The sequence below is a fragment of the Acomys minous genome (genome assembly GCF_964271855.1).
Source record: "Acomys minous genome assembly, chromosome: 8".
Lineage (NCBI taxonomy): Eukaryota > Metazoa > Chordata > Mammalia > Rodentia > Muridae > Acomys > Acomys minous.
This window is the reverse complement of record NC_140489.1, coordinates 11,150,074-11,166,726: the sequence shown is the minus strand read 5'-3', so window position 1 is coordinate 11,166,726 and position 16,653 is coordinate 11,150,074. Positions and strand designations below refer to the sequence as shown.

Here is a 16,653-nt window from a genome sequence, read left to right as displayed (position 1 = left end):
CCCAGTCCACAGCTCTGCTGTACCACATGCACCAGGCAGGCTGGAGCCAGCCTCCACCTGTGTGCGAAGGACTCAAAGGCCTCTGAGCAGATGTGGGTGCCCACCTGTCAGACTCTAGGAAGACCCTGGGCCCCTCCCACCGCAGCCCGAGGCAGCTCCAAGGCGAGGTATAGCCTTTGGCATCTTCAAGTCTCTCCATCATTAGCCCACAAGGACTGGGTTGTCTCCCCAGAAATTTATGTCAAAGCTGCCATGATGGTGGGCCTCGAGGCCATGTGTGGTCTCTCGGCAGCCTGAGCAGGGCACTTCCCTGCTCCACTGAGTCCCCCCTCTCCTGTCCTGCCCTTAGCCATCAGGCAGGAGCTAAGTGGGATCAGCACCACGTAAGATGGCGCCAGCCCTGGAGGATCGTGAGGAGCCGTGCTGGCCCCAGCAAACAGCGAGCCTGCAGAAGCTGGGATGTACTTAAGTCTCAACCTGTGACACAATATTAAAATGAGGAAACAAACTTCAACTCCTGGATTTTTTAGTGTATCTGACACACAACACCGGGTCTATTCTTTTTTTTTTTTTTTTTTTTTTTGTATTTTATATTTGCTTATTTAAGTGTACATTTCTTTGGTTTCTAGAGAGAACACCCCCCAAACCACCTGCTTTATTAGATGGCTTCCAAGTTTTCTCCTAGGTGACACTGTTGGCGCCTCAGCTGGCAGTGAGCAGCTGGGTGCGGTGTGGCCTGCCTTTCCATGCCACAGAGCTGCCAGAATGCAGCTCAGCCCCGGCAGCCATGGTGTTTGTCTGTCCACGCAGTGCGTGTTATGTCCGCACAATAATAAACCGTTCACTGTCCACACTCGGGCTCTGGCTCTCTCTCATGCGCCGGCTCTCGGCTGCTCTGGTGGCATGCCCCTTACAGGGAATGCCCAGGCCCAAGCATGCAGGACTCATGGACAAAGAGGGACCTCAGAGAGCAGCTGGGCTCTGTCAGAATGTCTACAGGACCCAGGAAGGTGGCCAGGCCATCGGGCACCTTTTGCTTGTGGAAACTGAGCCACATGGCCCCAGAATCACAAGGGGGGTGGACTCGGAGTAACACACTCCCTGGACTTAAGAGGACTCCGTGGGCAATCTTTCAAGTTCCAGAAGTGGGCCTAAGACTCAGGGAAGTGAGAGGAAGCTTCCCCCTCACAGATTCCCTGATCCCCAAAACATTACCAAAACAACCCATGGCCACCAAGTGAGGGTCGCAGCACTTAATCTTCATTGTGGCTGTAGGGAGCCCTAGACTCTTGGTGTCAAGGGCCTCATCAACATGCTTAGGAGACCAGCCACGAGGACCTCGTGACCTCCTGTGGCTGCCACAACCATAGAGCAGAATGCTTACTGATGCTCAGTGCCAAGAGCTGGGTAAGAGGGCATTGGGGTGAGGTCCATGGTGTATTTCATCTCATGGGTTCCAACCATCCTAAAAGCCAGGAATGCAAGTGTTGGGCCTATGAGGAAATAAGAAACTTAACAGCACGCACGCCTGTAATCCCAGCACTCAGGAGGCAGAGGCAGGCAGATCTCTGTGAGTTCGAGGCCAGCCTGGTCTACAAAGGGAGTCCAGGACAGCCAGGGCTACACAGAGAAACCCTGTCTCCAAAAAGAAAAAGAAAAGAAAAGGAAAAAAAAAGAAACTTAATAGCATAGGAGGCCTGGCCAAGGCAACACTCCACATTGCTGAGGAAAACGTCACTACAGCCTTCCCAGCCTCTCCCAAAATGTCCTCAGCACACTTCGATCACAGTTTCTTGAGAGGTGCAATTAGGCCCAGACTAGCCTCTGACATGAGAGGAGGCCTCAACACAGCCTATGGCACTGCCTTCAGGAAGTAGGCTGGTGGGCCTTGGTGTAGTAAGGTACAACCATAGGAGTGGGGTGGCAGCTGGCTCACTGAGACTTCCCTCAGCCCCTGGATTAGCCTTGTGTGCAAGGGGAGGGGCCACCTGCCCTGGCTCAAAGTCCTCCAGTCTCAGAAAAAGTTCTTAGACCAGGGGGGCTGGAGAGATTGCTTAGAGGTTAAGAGCACTGACTGTTCTTCCAGAGGTCCTGAGTTCAATTCCCAGCAACCACATGGTGGCTCACAACCATCTATAATGAGATCTGCTGCCCTCTTCTGGCAGGCAGGCACACATGCAGGCAGAACATTGTACATATAATAAATAAATCTTTAAAAAAAAAAAAAAAAAAGAGTTCTTAGACCAGGCCTTCTAAGTCATCTCTGCAGTGACTATACAGGGTTACCTGTTCCTACAGCTCAGGGGCCACTCCCAGGCATGGGCAAGGGCAAGGGTGGTAGCACCCCCTCCTCTGGCCTCCTTTGTGATGGGGTCCTCGGTCAGGCCTACCACCTCAAGCTCAGGCTATAGCGGGAACTCTACAGCTGGGCCTACTCTTTCCTCTCTCTGCCAAGGGACCCTCTCCCAGCACACTGCTGCTACCTGCTCTGGACATGAGGCCCCACCATGGTCATCCCCTTAGGATCAGGTCACTAACCAAGGCTGCCTCTCTAGTCACAGCTATGCCATCACAGCATTTGTGCCTCGCCCCCAACTCACACACAAAGACACTGCCCCACTGGCCATCTGACTTGGGAGTTGAGCCCCATGTTGCCAACCTGACCCTAGGCAAACTCAGGCTGCTTTCACAGGTCGGAGGGCCTAAGGCGAAACTGCTCCATGCTTGGAAGGAGAGACCTTCTGCAGCCCATACCTAGAGGTCCCTGCACAGTGGCAGAGGGAATGAGATTCAGGCACAAGGCTTGCAAAAAGGAGCTACGCCGAGGTGCAGGACTCCATCCATATACCTGGAGTCAGGCCCCAGGTTAAGAAGGACAACACGTAGACTATAAAGACAAATATTAGATTTAATCTGGGACACGGGAACAGAGAAGCCAGCTCCGTGGGGACGACAGGCACGGGGTGCCCTGGTCAGTCAGCAACAACCAAGAAAGATCAGGTAAGCCTGGTTACTCCGACCATAGGCCATGTCCACTGTTGCTGGGCCCGACAGGGCGAGAAGCAGTCCAGACTGCGGGAGCTGATGAAGGCAGGCCAGATCTGTAGCCCTAGTCCATGGAAGTGGCAACGTGGGCTGGAAGGGGTTTGCTCCCCACTGGTCAGCAGGGCTCACAGGCAGTTCTCTGCCAGCTTATACTTGCGCTTAACCCTGGAGTAGGGTCCCAGAGAATCCTCAAATACAAAGTCCCAGAGCACCTTTACCCAGGAGTAGTACTGTGGCAGGTGATCGTAATACTCGGGTGCAATCTTCCGCACCTGTGGAAAGGGGGGGTCAAGACTGTATCTTGGCTGGTACTCTACCACATATGCTTGTGAGGACACACACACACACACACACACACACACACACACACACACACACACACACACTGAGCAGCAAGGAAGGCACCGGAGGCCTAGTGGACCACCTCAGAAACCACCAACTTTCTGATCCAGGAGGTCAAGGTGGGTCCAACTATGGTCCTGCAGAGTTCTGAAGCCCTCTGGCCTTGGGGCATCCCTCACTCCAGCATCCTACGCGCTGCCAGCCTCTGGGCCTCACTCAGCATTCACTGTTTTCTCACCCCCTTGCCTTTATCCCTGACCTGATATACCACGTCTGCCTCCTCGTCCAGGGAATGCTTCAACCACACAGTCCCTATAGCCAATCCACCACGATGCTATGGAGATTGCATTCCCACCTCCCTGGGGAAGGCACTGCTACACCTGAAATGGGCCTAGCAGGCAGCCTTCTCTCCTGCCTACAGTAGCAAGTGCTCCCATGAAGACTGCACCCATCAGGGGTTGGCCTCAGCTGAGACTCAAGCTTGACTTCTGAGATGTGCTGTCCCTCTTAACCACTGGCCTCATCTCAAAATGTACCTTTGAGTGTGGCAGTTGTGAAAGCGGCAGGGTGCATGAGCACAGCATTGGGACAATCCAGAGTCACCCAGCTCAGCAGTGCACGCACCAGACAAGCACACACGCACACACTCATGCATGCACGCACACACCTTGGTACCCAAGGAGGACATTCACAGACCTACTCAGGACAGGAGCCCCTCCCCCACTGCTGCCCTAACAGCCATTGGCATTCAAGGCCTCCTCTCTCGGTCCCTCTATCTCAGCCTTCAACCCTTCTGCCTCAACCTCCCCTCCCTTCCCTTCCCTTCTTCTTAGCGTCCCCTCTCTATAGCTACAGCTAGGCCCATGGGTTGCAAGGACAAGACCACACCTGTGCTGCCTGGCCAGCTCCAGGCTGGGAGCAGTATGTCTATACTGTCGCAAGGCTGGGACAAGAAATGAGCACCAACAGGCAGGAGCTAGGGACAGGGTATTGAGCCCAGTGTCCACTGACACAGAAAAGGTAGCCGAAGTAGGGGCAAGCACTTGCCCAGAGACACGCCAGAGCCCTCCAGCAGGGTTCCAGCCGCCGTGCGCTCACCTGGCTACTATCCTGACCCTGCCTGGAAAACTCTGCCCTCTCTGGCTCTACCTCGTCCACCTCCAGCCAAGCCCCTGGCTTCTGTGCTCTAGCCTTTCCTGGTGCCCAGAGCCAAGAGTGACCATTTCCTTACCAACACACAAAAGAAAAACTGGCAGCCTGGCAATAGCTGTAGCCCTTGCCCTCCCTCGGCCTATGCCTGCTCCCACGCCAGGTTGAGCACTTACCAGTGGCAGGTAGCAGCCAGGGATGCTGGGGAAGTCATGGTGTTCCATGTGGTAGCCCACGTTGAAAGTGATCCAGTTGAGGGGCCCATAGTAGGAGTAAGTCTCATGGCCCTTCAGGAACATATAATGCTCAGCCACAAAGTGGCCAGAGATAGGGTGCAGGCCCAAGCCTAGGAGGGTGCTGGCTAGAAGGTAGACTATGGGCTTGATGCCCCAAAGGGCAAAGATGGTGATGTCCACGGCCATTTGCACCAGGGTGTTGAGCACCTCCATGCGCGTCATTGCCTTGGGGTGCACGTACAGTGGCCGCAGTGAGTAGATGAAGGGTTGCAGCACCAGCCAGAGCAGCTTGCGGGCCGGCGTGCAGAAGAACCAGCCCTCAAAGTTGGTGGGAATGTCCACATCCAGCCCGTCGCCGCCCAGGTAGCGATGGTGGTCCACGTGGTACTTTTTAAAGGATGAGGCATAGGGTAAGCCAATGGGCAGATTAGCAAAGATGGCAAACCAGCGGTTGCGGGAGGCACAGCTTGTGCCAAAGGCAGTATTGTGCGAGATATCATGGATGGCCAGCGTCAGTGAGTGGTTGATGCAGCCACCGAAGGCATAGGCCCAAAACAGCAACCACCGCCAAGAGAGCCCTTGCACCAGCCAGCAGGCCAGCAGCTGCGCCAGCACCATTCCCAGCACGGTCCATTTGATGTGAGGGTCTGGCCGCATCAGGGCCTTGATGGCTGGGTACTTGGCTACAGGGAAGAGAAGAATGATGAGTGACTCGGCATTTATTGAACCCTCATTCTTCTGCCGTCTCCCATACTTTCTGTACCCTGAAAGTATACAGCAGCCCAGCCCATACCCTCAAAGGTCTTGGAGAGGTATGTGAGCCATCGCTCTAGTTGGTGTCTGGGAAGAGTTGGAACCTGGACTGTGGGATTCCAAGGCTCCACCTTTGGACACCTTTGGAAGGAGGCTCGAAGACTTCCCAGGGTCGGGATCTTTGCCACCAGCCAAAATAAAGTGCAGGTGTCCCAACAGGTTGAGTTTGTCTCAACGGGTTGCATAAAGTTAGTAATATTGAAAGCCAAAGTACTTGCAGAGACACAAACCTCAGGGCCCCAGCATTCCAAGAAGCACGCTCGAGTCATGTGCAAGGAGGAGTGTGGACATAGCGAGAGAGGGATGCTGTGGACTGGCCACTCCCAAGCGTGTCAGGCACTTAGGGGTGGCCAGGCATTGCTTGGGAGGCAGTCCCTAAAACAAATAAGCACTTCAGAGGAGCTAACAAAATGTTAGCTGTCTCTGCAGGGCAGCAAGTGTCCGTCCTTGTATAGTTTCTGCTTTTTTGTTTTGTTTTGTTTTGTTTTCTAGAAAAAGAACAAATTGTGTGTGTAGAAGTTAGCCAAGCCAGGAAGGACCAGGAGGGGAAAACAGAGCATTGACGCATTTAGATGTTGGCACCTAAAGACTGAGGGGTGGGACAAGTGCTTTCTAGAAACCTCTGCGGCTGTTTGGCAGGAGGTGGCGGATCAGGTAGCTAGTGCTGCATCCAGGAACAAAGGGTCATCAAAACCTCAGGATGACAGATACACCCAGCTCTGTACTGTCCCCCGGCTCCCTGGACAAGAACTGACATCCCAGAAATGGGGCCACACCGTCCTGCAGATGGGAAACCCTACCAGCTTGGCAGGATCTTATCCTAGGGCACCTCAAGTTAAACAGCACAGATGCTCAGCAGCTCCACCACCACGTGAGCAGACAATGGCCTCAGTTCGCCTTGCCCAGGCCTGGCCTGGAGACAGAGTCTCCTGGGACCAAAGCAGGGGCTGTGGACTTGACTGGAACTGGCAAAGCCATGTAAACAGCAGTGGCGACTGAGTAACAATGTGACTAATGCCTCCAGCCTGCACACCTAAAGTGGCAGGACTAGGGGAGCGGTTCAGTTGCCTAGTGCACAAAAAGCCTTGGATTCATCCCCAAGGCTGCATGAGCTGGCACATGCCTGTAAATCCCAGCACTTGGGGATGGAGGCAGGAGGATCAGAAGTTAGAGATAATTCTCAGGTACGTAGTAAGTTTGAAGCATGGGCTGCGTGAGACCAGATGGACAGGTAGGTAGATAAGCAAGCAAAATGTATATGTGTTTTACCACAAAGTTAGAATGCTTGGTTGGACAGTGGTAGTACATAATTTTAACGTCAGCACTCAGGAGGCAGAGACGGGCAGATCCCTGAGTTTGAGGGCAGCCTAGTCCACAGAGTGAGTTCCAGGATAGCCGGGGCTACACAGAGAAACCCTGTCTTGTAAAAACAAATAAACAAAAAGTTATTAAAAAAAGAAAAACAGCTGGGCGTGCTGGCGCACGCCTTTAATCCCAGCACTCAGGAGGCAGAGGCAGGTGGATCTCTGTGAGTTCAAGGCCATTCTGGTCTACAAAGAGAGTTCTAAGACAGCCAGGGCTACACAGAAAAACCCTGTCTCGAAAATTCAAAAAAGAGGAGGAGGAGGAGAAGAAGAAAAGAAAAACAAAACCATCAAAAACTTCTAGCTCCCAAGCACTTCATCTGAGTAATCTGGCAGGGTCCTGAGACAAGGCCTAGAGCATTTCAGGGCCAAGCGAAGGTGCTGCTTGTAGGGGCTCCTGACATGTGCTGTGATGGCTATGGACACGTATCGCCTCACCAGGCCATTAAATGTCTCCCCTGCACCTCTGCCCATAGTTGCTTAATGGCTTTTACTAGCATGGTAAGCAGAACAGTACCCCAGCCCACCCCCGCAAGATGCCCACATGCCAACCCCACAACCTGCGGCCATGTCAAGTGGACGATCAAGAAGAGACTACGACAGCTATCATCAAAGTCGTCACAAGGCTCCCCAGGCATGCAAGAGCAAAGCTGGGAGCCCAGGGCTGAGTGACACCACCTTTCTTGGAACACAGAGGAAGTCCTGTGAAGAAGACGGGTGACTCCAGAAGTCAGAAGAGCCCAGGGAATCTGCTCTACCATGGAGCTACAGAAAGGATGCAACTGTATGGAGGTGGGTTTCCGCCCAGTGAGGAAGGGCCAGAGCAGCGAAGTCCAGAGCAAAGGTTGCCGTGAGTGGCAGGCAGAGGGACTCTATTCTGGCCCTCAGCTGCTGCTGTCTCTTCCTCCTCCTCCTCCTCCTCCTCCTCCTCCTCTTCCTCCTCTTCCTCCCAGCCTTGGGCCAGAATCCAGCCAAGCTCACCCTGGCCTCTGAGGGTCCTGCTGCTCACCAGTCCTGGCAAGGTGAATAAGCCAGCAGGACATACCCCCCGCCGCCAGCATCGTCCCACTGGACTCAGCAAGAGTGTGGCTCTGGGCACACAGGACAGACAGATATGCAGGCCACACGGATATGCAGGCCACACTGGAGAAACTGATGTACCTGCTGCCACCTGGGAAAGGAGGGCTGTTGGGGGTGGGGTGACAGGTGCAGGGCCAGGGTCAGAAGGAGACCACCAGGAAGTGCCCCGGAGTTGCAGGAAGATGGATGTTTCTCATGGGGGAATACAGGACCATGGGGAAGGCGACATGTCGTTATGTCAGGCCAACAAATAAGAACATCTGCAGGAAGGCTACGTCCCCACCAGGAAAATCACATGCAAAGCATCTGGGTCTGCACATGTCACCAGCTTCCCAGTCCCCCCCCCCTCCACGGCGGCCTCTATGTATCTGCCCCACCCCACCCCACCCCCACCCCCACCCCCGCTCAGCCTCCCTTGGGCGGCAGCCACCTCTCCCTCTCCTACCCAGGAACCCACTGGCTCTAGCTAAGACCTTCCATACGGCAGCTGCCCTTGCTTCCCCCTTGGAAGGGAGCCAAATACCAGCACGAGCGGGCAAGTCCAGCCGCACCTGTGTCAGGTGAGCCTCAACCAGGTGAACTCCAGGACTGCAGGGCCCAGACTGTAGCTTAGACATAGACTAATACATGTGGGACACACGTAAGGACACAGCCTGGCAGCAGTGACTAGGACAGGGGTCAGACTGTGCAGTGCTTGCTTAGTGACTCCTCCCTTTCCTCTGCCCAGGTCTTCCACTGGGCCTCCCATCGAGGAGAAATGTCCCACATAGCAGGGCAGTATGCCCCACTCTAGCTCATCCTGATTCCCCAAGCTGCCTCTTGCAGCCCACACTGCTGCTGAGCCCTCCCCACAGTGGGCATACCGTCTCTCGATGGGCATGGGCAGTATCCAGCCCCTAGCCTCGATACGCTGCTCAGGCCTCTGGAATTCTCTCCTCTGCTCCACAGCCTAGAGTAGACCGGACAGCCATCTGGTTCCTGCAGGTGAGGTTGCCTCAGCAACTGGCCTTGTCCTCACCCACAGGTGCCCAAAGCTTTCTGCCCCTCCCCATTGCCCTTTCCCTGACCTTTAACACAGCTGGCTGAAGCCCACCCATTCCCTAGGAGAGCACCTTGAGGCCCAGCCACCACAGCTGTTCCTGCTGTTCTGGTATTTGGGTGGCAGGTGCACAGAGAGACCCTTACAGGAGGGGAATGGTTGGTCTTCTGCTTCCTAGCATTCTCGTAGAGCAGCCCTCAGTCTGCCCCGCGGGACTCACCTGCAGCATCACAGAGGACTCCCCTACTGAGGCATCTATAGCCATGGCTCCACCTGCCCTCAGTCCCACATTTCTCCCTATCCCCGTCCCGCCCCCCTGCCCCCCCACCCCAGCCTTAGGGAGCAGGCTATCTCAGGCATAACCTCAGCACACTCCTCCTGGGACTCAGGGAGCAGGTGAGTGGTGATCCAGCTTGGAGGCTGGTCAGCAAAAAAAAAAAAAAGGACAGCTGTCTAAAACTCTGCAACTGAGCATCCTCAGACTCAAGCTGGTGCCTCTCTCTCTCGGGCTCTCTCTCGGGCTGCCTTCTCACACTCCACTTGTGACCCATCTTCTCTGGCATCCCACAGAGCTAGGAGCACACAGAGGTAGCATTTTTCTTGAAGGCACATGGCCACTGGATCCGAGGAGGCCTGACCTGGCTGCCCCAGATTTGGCACTTAGATCTATTTGTGCACTTGTTCTTAAGGACCCCAGAGCCTAAGGTGGGACCCCCCACGTACGAGACACCCCTCACCTGTACCTCTGAGAGCCTTGGTTTTTCCAGAAAGTCTCCTGATTTGTCAACTGTGTCATCGAGGATAGAGTCAAGAGCTGGGGAAGAGAGGAGGCAAAGAGGGGCTGCCAGCTGCAGGGGAGATGGAGACCCCGCCCTCTCAGGTCTGCAGTAGGGTCCTACCAGAGAGGCCTCCCACCACTTCCGCTCTGGAACTTCCCTCCCATCCAGGACAGAATCCTCCCACCCTTTTCCCAGGGAGGCTAATTAATGTACAAGAGCAGTCTGGCTCCAGAAACCGACCTTGTCTCCCGGGTCAGGGAGCCTCCAGCAGTCCAGCCTTCCCAAGCTTCCTCCACCAAACTGCTAAGTGATGGTGATACCACCTAGTGGCCATAGGCAAAAGTGCTCAAAGGAACACAAGACCTGCACAGCAGCCCTTCCCCTCCACAGCTGAGGATGTGACCTCTGACCAGCCTGTCCCCATCCAGGCACCCAAAGCTTTCCTAGTCAACTTCCTCCCAGCTCCACTTCAGACTGCAAGGATGTCTCCCAACTGCTTTGATCTTTCCCAATTCTGAGCCCTAGGCAAGCCTGGCCCTGCTCCCAGCACAAACCAGCATCCGTGGTCCCCAGTGCCTTCCTGAGTCTCACAGCAGCCTGCTCACCCATCACTTGTTAGACGAGACGAGGGGCTTTTCATCCTAGTGGCGGGAATGGATCCAGGTTTCTGAGGAGCCCTGGCTGAGCTTAGAATTAGGGACAGGCATGCGAACTTACAGGGCACGTAGTGTACCCGGGCTAAGGTGCTGTAAGAGGGTCAAATGGTGTGATGAAACCCACCCCACTGATCGTGTCAGAGGAGTTGGGGGTGGGAATACCTGAGGCCTAAGGAGTGTTTGGGGTGATGGAAGTATTCTCAAACTGAGTCATGTTACAAATTGAGAACACTGGAATGTGGCTCTAAAATGAAGGACTCGAGTGGCATGCCAATATACCTCCACAAGGATGTTTAAAAAAAAAAAAAACTAATAAACAAGGGGGATGGAGAGTTGGCTCAGTGGTTAAGAGCACAGTCTGCTCTTCCAAAGGTCCTGGGTTCAATTCCCAGCACCCACATGGCAGCTCACAAATGTCTGTAACTCTAAGATCTGACACCTTCACACCAATGCACATAAATTAAAATTAAATAAAAATATTTTTTTAAAAAAAAACTAAATAAGGGATGTGGCATTAAGAAAAACTAAGTGCAGAGTCCCAGGACACGTGAGTCACGCCAGTAAGGTTGGGAACATGGAGATGGTGGTCCATCTGAGTAGAACTCCGGAAGCCCAAACTCAGAATCCCGAGAGACAGGCACCAACATCTAAATGTGTTTCTCAGACAATGATTCACAGTGCTCCCTCACCAGATCACACATCTGGCACCCAGGCTGACCCTGTGTGGCCTTTGGCTAAGGATGGTAAAGGTGTTCAGATGGTCCACTGCCTCTGGTTTCTCTCACTCTCCACAGCTACAGGGCACCAGGCACAACCGAGCTCTCCCCAGCATTGAATGCAAACATCAGGTGGGGGAACTCCACCTGGGGACAAAGGTAGAGGGTGTGGCATGCTCAAGGAGAGCAGGGGAGAGGACAGTGACAAGGGAGGGGTGGTAACAGGCAGGTTGGGGCACAGGGGCCGGAAGTGGGAATGTTTCCCTAGCTCTGCCTCAGGGGTGCAGGCAAGAATGTGAGAAGGGGGCCATGATGGAAGAGGTACAGAAATCGGCAAGCGCCGCAGCTCAGAGCTTTTAGTTCCTTCCAGGGAGCCAGTGGTTTCACACTTACCATATGCCAGTGTGTACAGGTGCGCATCTGTGTGAGTGTGCATTTGTGTACATACTTGTGTGTGTGTTGCCAGAACGTTTCTGTGAGAACATTGACTCTAAGGCCCGATGAAGTCAGTTGGTGAAGAGAAAGAGATAAGGGAGGGAAAAAAAAAGTCTAGCTGGGAGCTGGGTATGAGAGCCAGGTCTTGGGTTCCATGCCTAGAACCACAAAAATAAATAGTGAGCCCAGACAGAACAATGCTTACAAAGGCCAGGAAGCTGCCTGGGCCTCCCAGACTGGGAAGAAGGCAAAGTACAGGGGAGTGTTACGGGGATCAGTATCTGGGTGTTCCCTAACAGCCCAGAGCAGAGGCTAGATTTCAGCAATGGCAACATCAGGGCTACTAGCTCCTGAGATGCTGGGGACCTGTACCCTACCCCACCCCGATTCCTGCACGGCACAGCACTGTACACACCCATCCCTTACACAGCACCGCCCCTGACCATGGTCTTGTAGCTGCGACACAAAACACCGGGCTCCAGGGGAAACCATAGCGCTGGAGGAAGCCACAGAGCTGGGCCTGGCAGAGGCGCCCACGGGATCAATCGCTATATGTGTGTCTGTGACTGAGTGACCAAAGTCTGAGCTTCCTCTGGCAGCTTCCTCTGTGCCCTAGACTTTCAGGCGGCATTTGGGTCTTCTGATCTTCCCAAAGGCTCTCATCACTACTGAGAGACGTTTGCAGGCTCTCCTTCTCCCCTTTCCTAAGCAAACAATCCAACAACTGACTTTTATTTCCTGGTTTCCCGTGTGTGTGTGTGTGTGTGTGTGTGTGTGTGTGTGTGTGTGTGTGCGTGTACACCTGGCACACTTTGCCTGCTGTGTTTTTTTTTTTAAGCAAACAAAATTACAAAGCTATTTATCTTCAAAGAAACAACCCTGGACCCGGTTGGGTGTGTGATGATGGATCAGCTTCCTGTCTCTCCTGGCTTAGGAGGCAAGTTCTTAGACATTGCCATAGGTCTATATTTTCTTAGGACACAACGCCAGGGAGCATGTTCTCATCCAGGCAGGAACAGAAGGTGGACTTTGGTCTTATTACAGAACATTGGGGCCAACTCCTAGCAGCACATTTGACCCCACCTGCCTGGCTGCTCTGACGGCCCTGATGAAGCAGGTGAAGGCTCACTCAGGGCTTCCTGGAGGAGGGGGGCACTGAACCATGCTGGGCAAAGCAGGAAAGACCAGCACTCAGGCAGGTGAAGGAACACAGCCCCAGACAGAGTATCAGGAAGCCAGCAGGGCCATGAATGAGGTTCTCTAGAGATGACACCTCTCTCGCCACACATGGACCAGAGTGTCCCCTCAACTCCCCACAGCTCCAGCCCTGCCACTCCCCCCCCCCCTCCCCGCCCCTGAACAATGTCTCTAGGAAGTCTGAAAGAGATATTAAAGGCTGGGATGTGGCTCCACTGGCTGATGGTGGCCAAAAGCCCCGAGGTTGAGTCCCCAGCACCACGGGGTGCCTGTAACACCAATACTAGGAGGGTAGAAAGACCCAGACCTCATGGTCAATGGCAACTAGACATTGCTGGCTCTGTGGTACAGTGCGGAGGCAGAGAACAGAGGATTACAAATTTGAAGCCCACTTGTGCAGCTAGGAGGAAGGGACCTTTCATGTATCATGGAGCCCCAGAGACTTTACCAGCGCCTGTCCTTCAGGAAGCTGGCCTTACCCTCTCAACACTGTACCAGGGAGGGTAACCACAGCATTTTGCGGAACCGTGTGTGAGGGTGTGTAGTGGGGGGGGGGGGTGTGCACATGCGCAGATAGTCTGTTTGGATCCTATGACCACTTGTGCACGGGAACACACAGCTGCTGTGTGTCATACTGCCCATGGGTCTCCTCTGCCTAAAGTCAGGTGCCCAGAGAATTCAGGAAGAGAAGCTGGGGAGCCAGGGAAGGTACGGAGGACCAGCCTCAGCATCTCAGCCAAGGCACCTGGCCTCCTCCTGTGGCAGAGGATGGGAAACTAAGGTTCCTCTGGCCACATCTGTGCATGCTGTGTTCTCAAGAGCAAGGAAGATGGTTTACCCAGACATCTGGGGGAACAGCCACAAAAGCATAAAACCCACAGGACAGTTTCCACGCCCTGAACCCCCCTAGCGCTGAAACAGCATCCCAGGTGCACTCTGAGTTTGAAAGATGTAATCGTCAGAAGGAAGCTTCTACAGTTTAGGTTAGGAAGACATCAAAACGAAAACCCTAAGAAGTCCCTCGGTTCAAGACCTGGCCAAAGATAACCTGGAGACCAGCCTGGGTACCACCGGCAACAAAACCGGGAAGCTGATTGTTGAATAAAAGCTAGTTAAATCCACAGGAAACAGCATTGCCAATGCGATGAAAAACAAAGGTTAACAGACGTTCCGGAGCCAGAGTGAGAGGAGGAGAAGGGAGCTCTGCCACGAGAGACCTCAGGAAGCAGAGAAGCTTGGAGACATCGGAGGAAGGCGATCTTGTCACGCATCCTCCACCCACGGAGCCTGAGACTCCAGCCCGCAGCGGGAAATCCATATGACAGTGCCACCCGGAGAAATGACTTCACAGAAGTCCACTGCAAGACTGCCACGATCCTCCAGTGAGATCTTTGGGGTTTCCCACGTCCCTCAAGGAAGAAGGCCGTCTCCTGCTTCCTAATCATAAGTCTCCTGACCTCGTGTATTCGTAGTGGGTGGGCTTGGCGGCAGCGCAAAGGGATCTGCACATAGCACGCGCCTACTAGTTGTAGGCAAAGAACCCCCGCCCCCCCTCCGCCCCAGCGCGCGCTGGCCCACCCCTCATCCCCGCGCTCACTGCTCCTTCATCCCGCTGTGGTCACCGGGTCCGGGCTAGGTTCGCAAGTGCTCACCGAGCATCTCCTTGCGCCGCTGGGTGTGCGGCTGGTCAGTGTAGACCCACTCGAAGTCGCTGCGGCCCGCGCTGTTACCCATGGTAGGGACGCTAGGGCTCTAGCGCGCTCTGCTGCGGAGTGTTCACCAGTCGCAGGGTGCCAGTCGCGGGCAGGGACCTCGGGACCCGGGAGGGAGAGGGGAGGGAACAGAGGGCGGGGCTGAGGCTCCGGCGCCTAGTGGGTGGACCTGGGGTGGGTAGCAGTGGTTGGCCTGGGTTGGGGATTGTGGCCATGCCCGCATCCTGGCAGCCCTGTGGGGACCGCGCGAGACCTCCGAAGTCCTTGGATCCCTGACCGCGCGGCAACGCCCACTGCAGGCTCTGTGCTCCCGAACACACCCTTCTCTACACCTGGATTGCCTCACAGAGGAGCGCGGTTCTCGCTGTGCTCTAGACTCTTGGGTGTTTGGGACTTCTGATCCTGGCGCCTGGGTCATCATGGAGGAGTAAGTAGGGATGTTGGGGACGTGAGGGAGCTGAGGAGGATGTCTGGAGCTTGGCACAGCCAGGCCCCAGCAAAGTTTTGTCCCTTTCATGCACTCGCTGCACGGAAGTGAGTCAAACATGAGGGATAGAGGAATAGAAATTATTCAGGATGACCTGTGCCGTGGCACAGGTTGGTCTTGGAGCAGTTTCTGCACTGGAACTTGTAGGGAAAGAGATGTTAAACAGCAAGAGAAAAAGAGGGCCACTGATGCTTTAAGGGAGAGCGCGAGCAGAGCTTGAGAAGCAAGCAGGAGCGTTAGACATTCTTTAGGTGAGGACTTGGGTCTGTGGAGGTGACAGAAGGACTCTCGTCTCCTTTCCCTCTGCTTCTGCTGCCCCAGAGGCTTAGAGGCTGGCCTCTTTATGGCCCTGCCTGGCACAGCGGCCAAGGCCACCAGAGGCAGACATAGGACCTCTCTCTCTGTAGTGCCTTCTCCTTCCTAAAGCCCAGGAGCATGGACCACTCTCGGGGCCTGTCTGGCGCTGGGGAAGAGGGTTGCGACATCTGGAGTGGGTGGGGAGGTACTAAAGATGGCTCCACAGTCCAACAGGAAAAACACCCAGCCGGACACTGCAGTCCAGGGGGCCCTGTGCCACAGAGGCAGAGCCCATCTCTCCCACATTAAGAAGGACCCTCAGCTACCATCCTAGCAGTGGCCAGATGAAGGAAGTGAGGCCAGAAAGCCTTACCCGAGACAGGCAGGAATGCAGACAGACCTGTAAGTGGGTCCAGTCCCCAGCTGACCCCCAGCAGTCCCCAGATGGTCCGGAGAGCTACCAAGGTCAACGCCCTTGCCTAATGTTGGTCCCTGCTATCTTCTGTCTTGATGCTTGTACCTGGGTCTCTGCTTTGCCTTCTAGTTCCCACACTTCCTCAGTCCTAGGTAAAGGGTTTAAAAAAAACATCCTTTTTCAACCGAGACCCCACTGCCCTGGAGAAAAGTAACCGGCTGATGTCCTTAATCCATAGAGGAGAAAAACTGAGGAGGCCTGAGGGAGCCAGATATGGCCAGACACCATGATGGCACACCCACCCACCCTCACAGTGTCTGAGGCAATGTCGGTGTGAGCAGATGTGTAAATCTACACTATATAATCATATACCCTGAGTCACAGTGGGTGGTAATAATACCAGGCTCTGAGTGACACCCTTCATGTTGTCATTTTCCAGGGTGTCCCTGTGTTTACTAATAGTAAGTCACTGAGGCTGTGAATGTGCACCTGTGCAAAGCGCCAGTGCCATCAACCCCATTGCAAACGCCGAACAACTGTAAGGCAGCATACAGCTAGTGCGCCCTGAATCTCACTGCATTGTTGTTTCTGATGCATCAATTAATCATGTTTCATGCTATTGGCCTCAGGAGAAACAGACATTAGAGGCCAGGTACCACAGGGTTTTATAAATACACCATTACAGTTGGCATATGACTAAACTTCCTAACCACATGTATTACGAAACATGTCTTCACCATCAAGTCAAGTGTAAGTGTATCTCTCTATATTAGACATGCCATTTAGTCCCTAAGCAGAGACACTCACAGCCAGAAGTGGGAGGAAGCATGAATGACAGCTATTCCATGTCCCTAGGCTGGGGAGCAGCCCACCTGGGACCTGATTGCCGTC

The 16,653-nt window shown here is 54.3% G+C and overlaps 2 protein-coding genes across 13 annotated transcripts in view; one reads left to right on the top strand and one right to left on the bottom strand.

Annotated features, from left to right (window-relative positions):
• Positions 1–853, top strand: part of EVL (Enah/Vasp-like) — a 134,814-nt gene extending 133,961 nt beyond the window's left edge. For 4 of the 6 annotated variants that reach the window (XM_084792002.1, XM_084792000.1, XM_084792004.1 and 1 more), the window contains exon 14: positions 630–853. In XM_084792002.1, coding sequence (XP_084648128.1) covers positions 630–685 — 56 coding nt within the window. In that variant the 3' untranslated portion in view covers positions 686–853. Of the gene's footprint in view, positions 1–349 lie in introns of all 6 variants that reach the window. The other 2 variants (XM_084791999.1, XM_084792003.1) reach the window with 1 other exon arrangement.
• A 2,032-nt stretch (positions 854–2,885) lies between these two features.
• On the bottom strand, positions 2,886–15,010 carry DEGS2 (delta 4-desaturase, sphingolipid 2). 7 transcript variants are annotated; one of them, XM_084792005.1, is made up of 5 exons: positions 14,504–15,010; positions 9,806–9,882; positions 8,893–9,007; positions 4,713–5,455; positions 2,886–3,317 (listed from the first exon to the last, which is right to left on the bottom strand). In XM_084792005.1, the coding sequence occupies exons 1-5, from the start codon at positions 14,583–14,585 to the stop codon at positions 3,171–3,173; spliced, it is 1,164 nt and encodes a 387-aa protein (XP_084648131.1). In that variant the 5' UTR covers positions 14,586–15,010; the 3' UTR covers positions 2,886–3,170. The 7 variants fall into 7 exon arrangements, with proteins under 7 accessions (XP_084648131.1, XP_084648132.1, XP_084648133.1 ...); XM_084792006.1 differs by having other exon boundaries at positions 9,812–9,882; positions 14,504–14,867; XM_084792007.1 differs by lacking the exon at positions 14,504–15,010 and adding an exon at positions 10,402–11,591.
• Between the last annotated feature and the right edge of the window lie 1,643 nt (positions 15,011–16,653).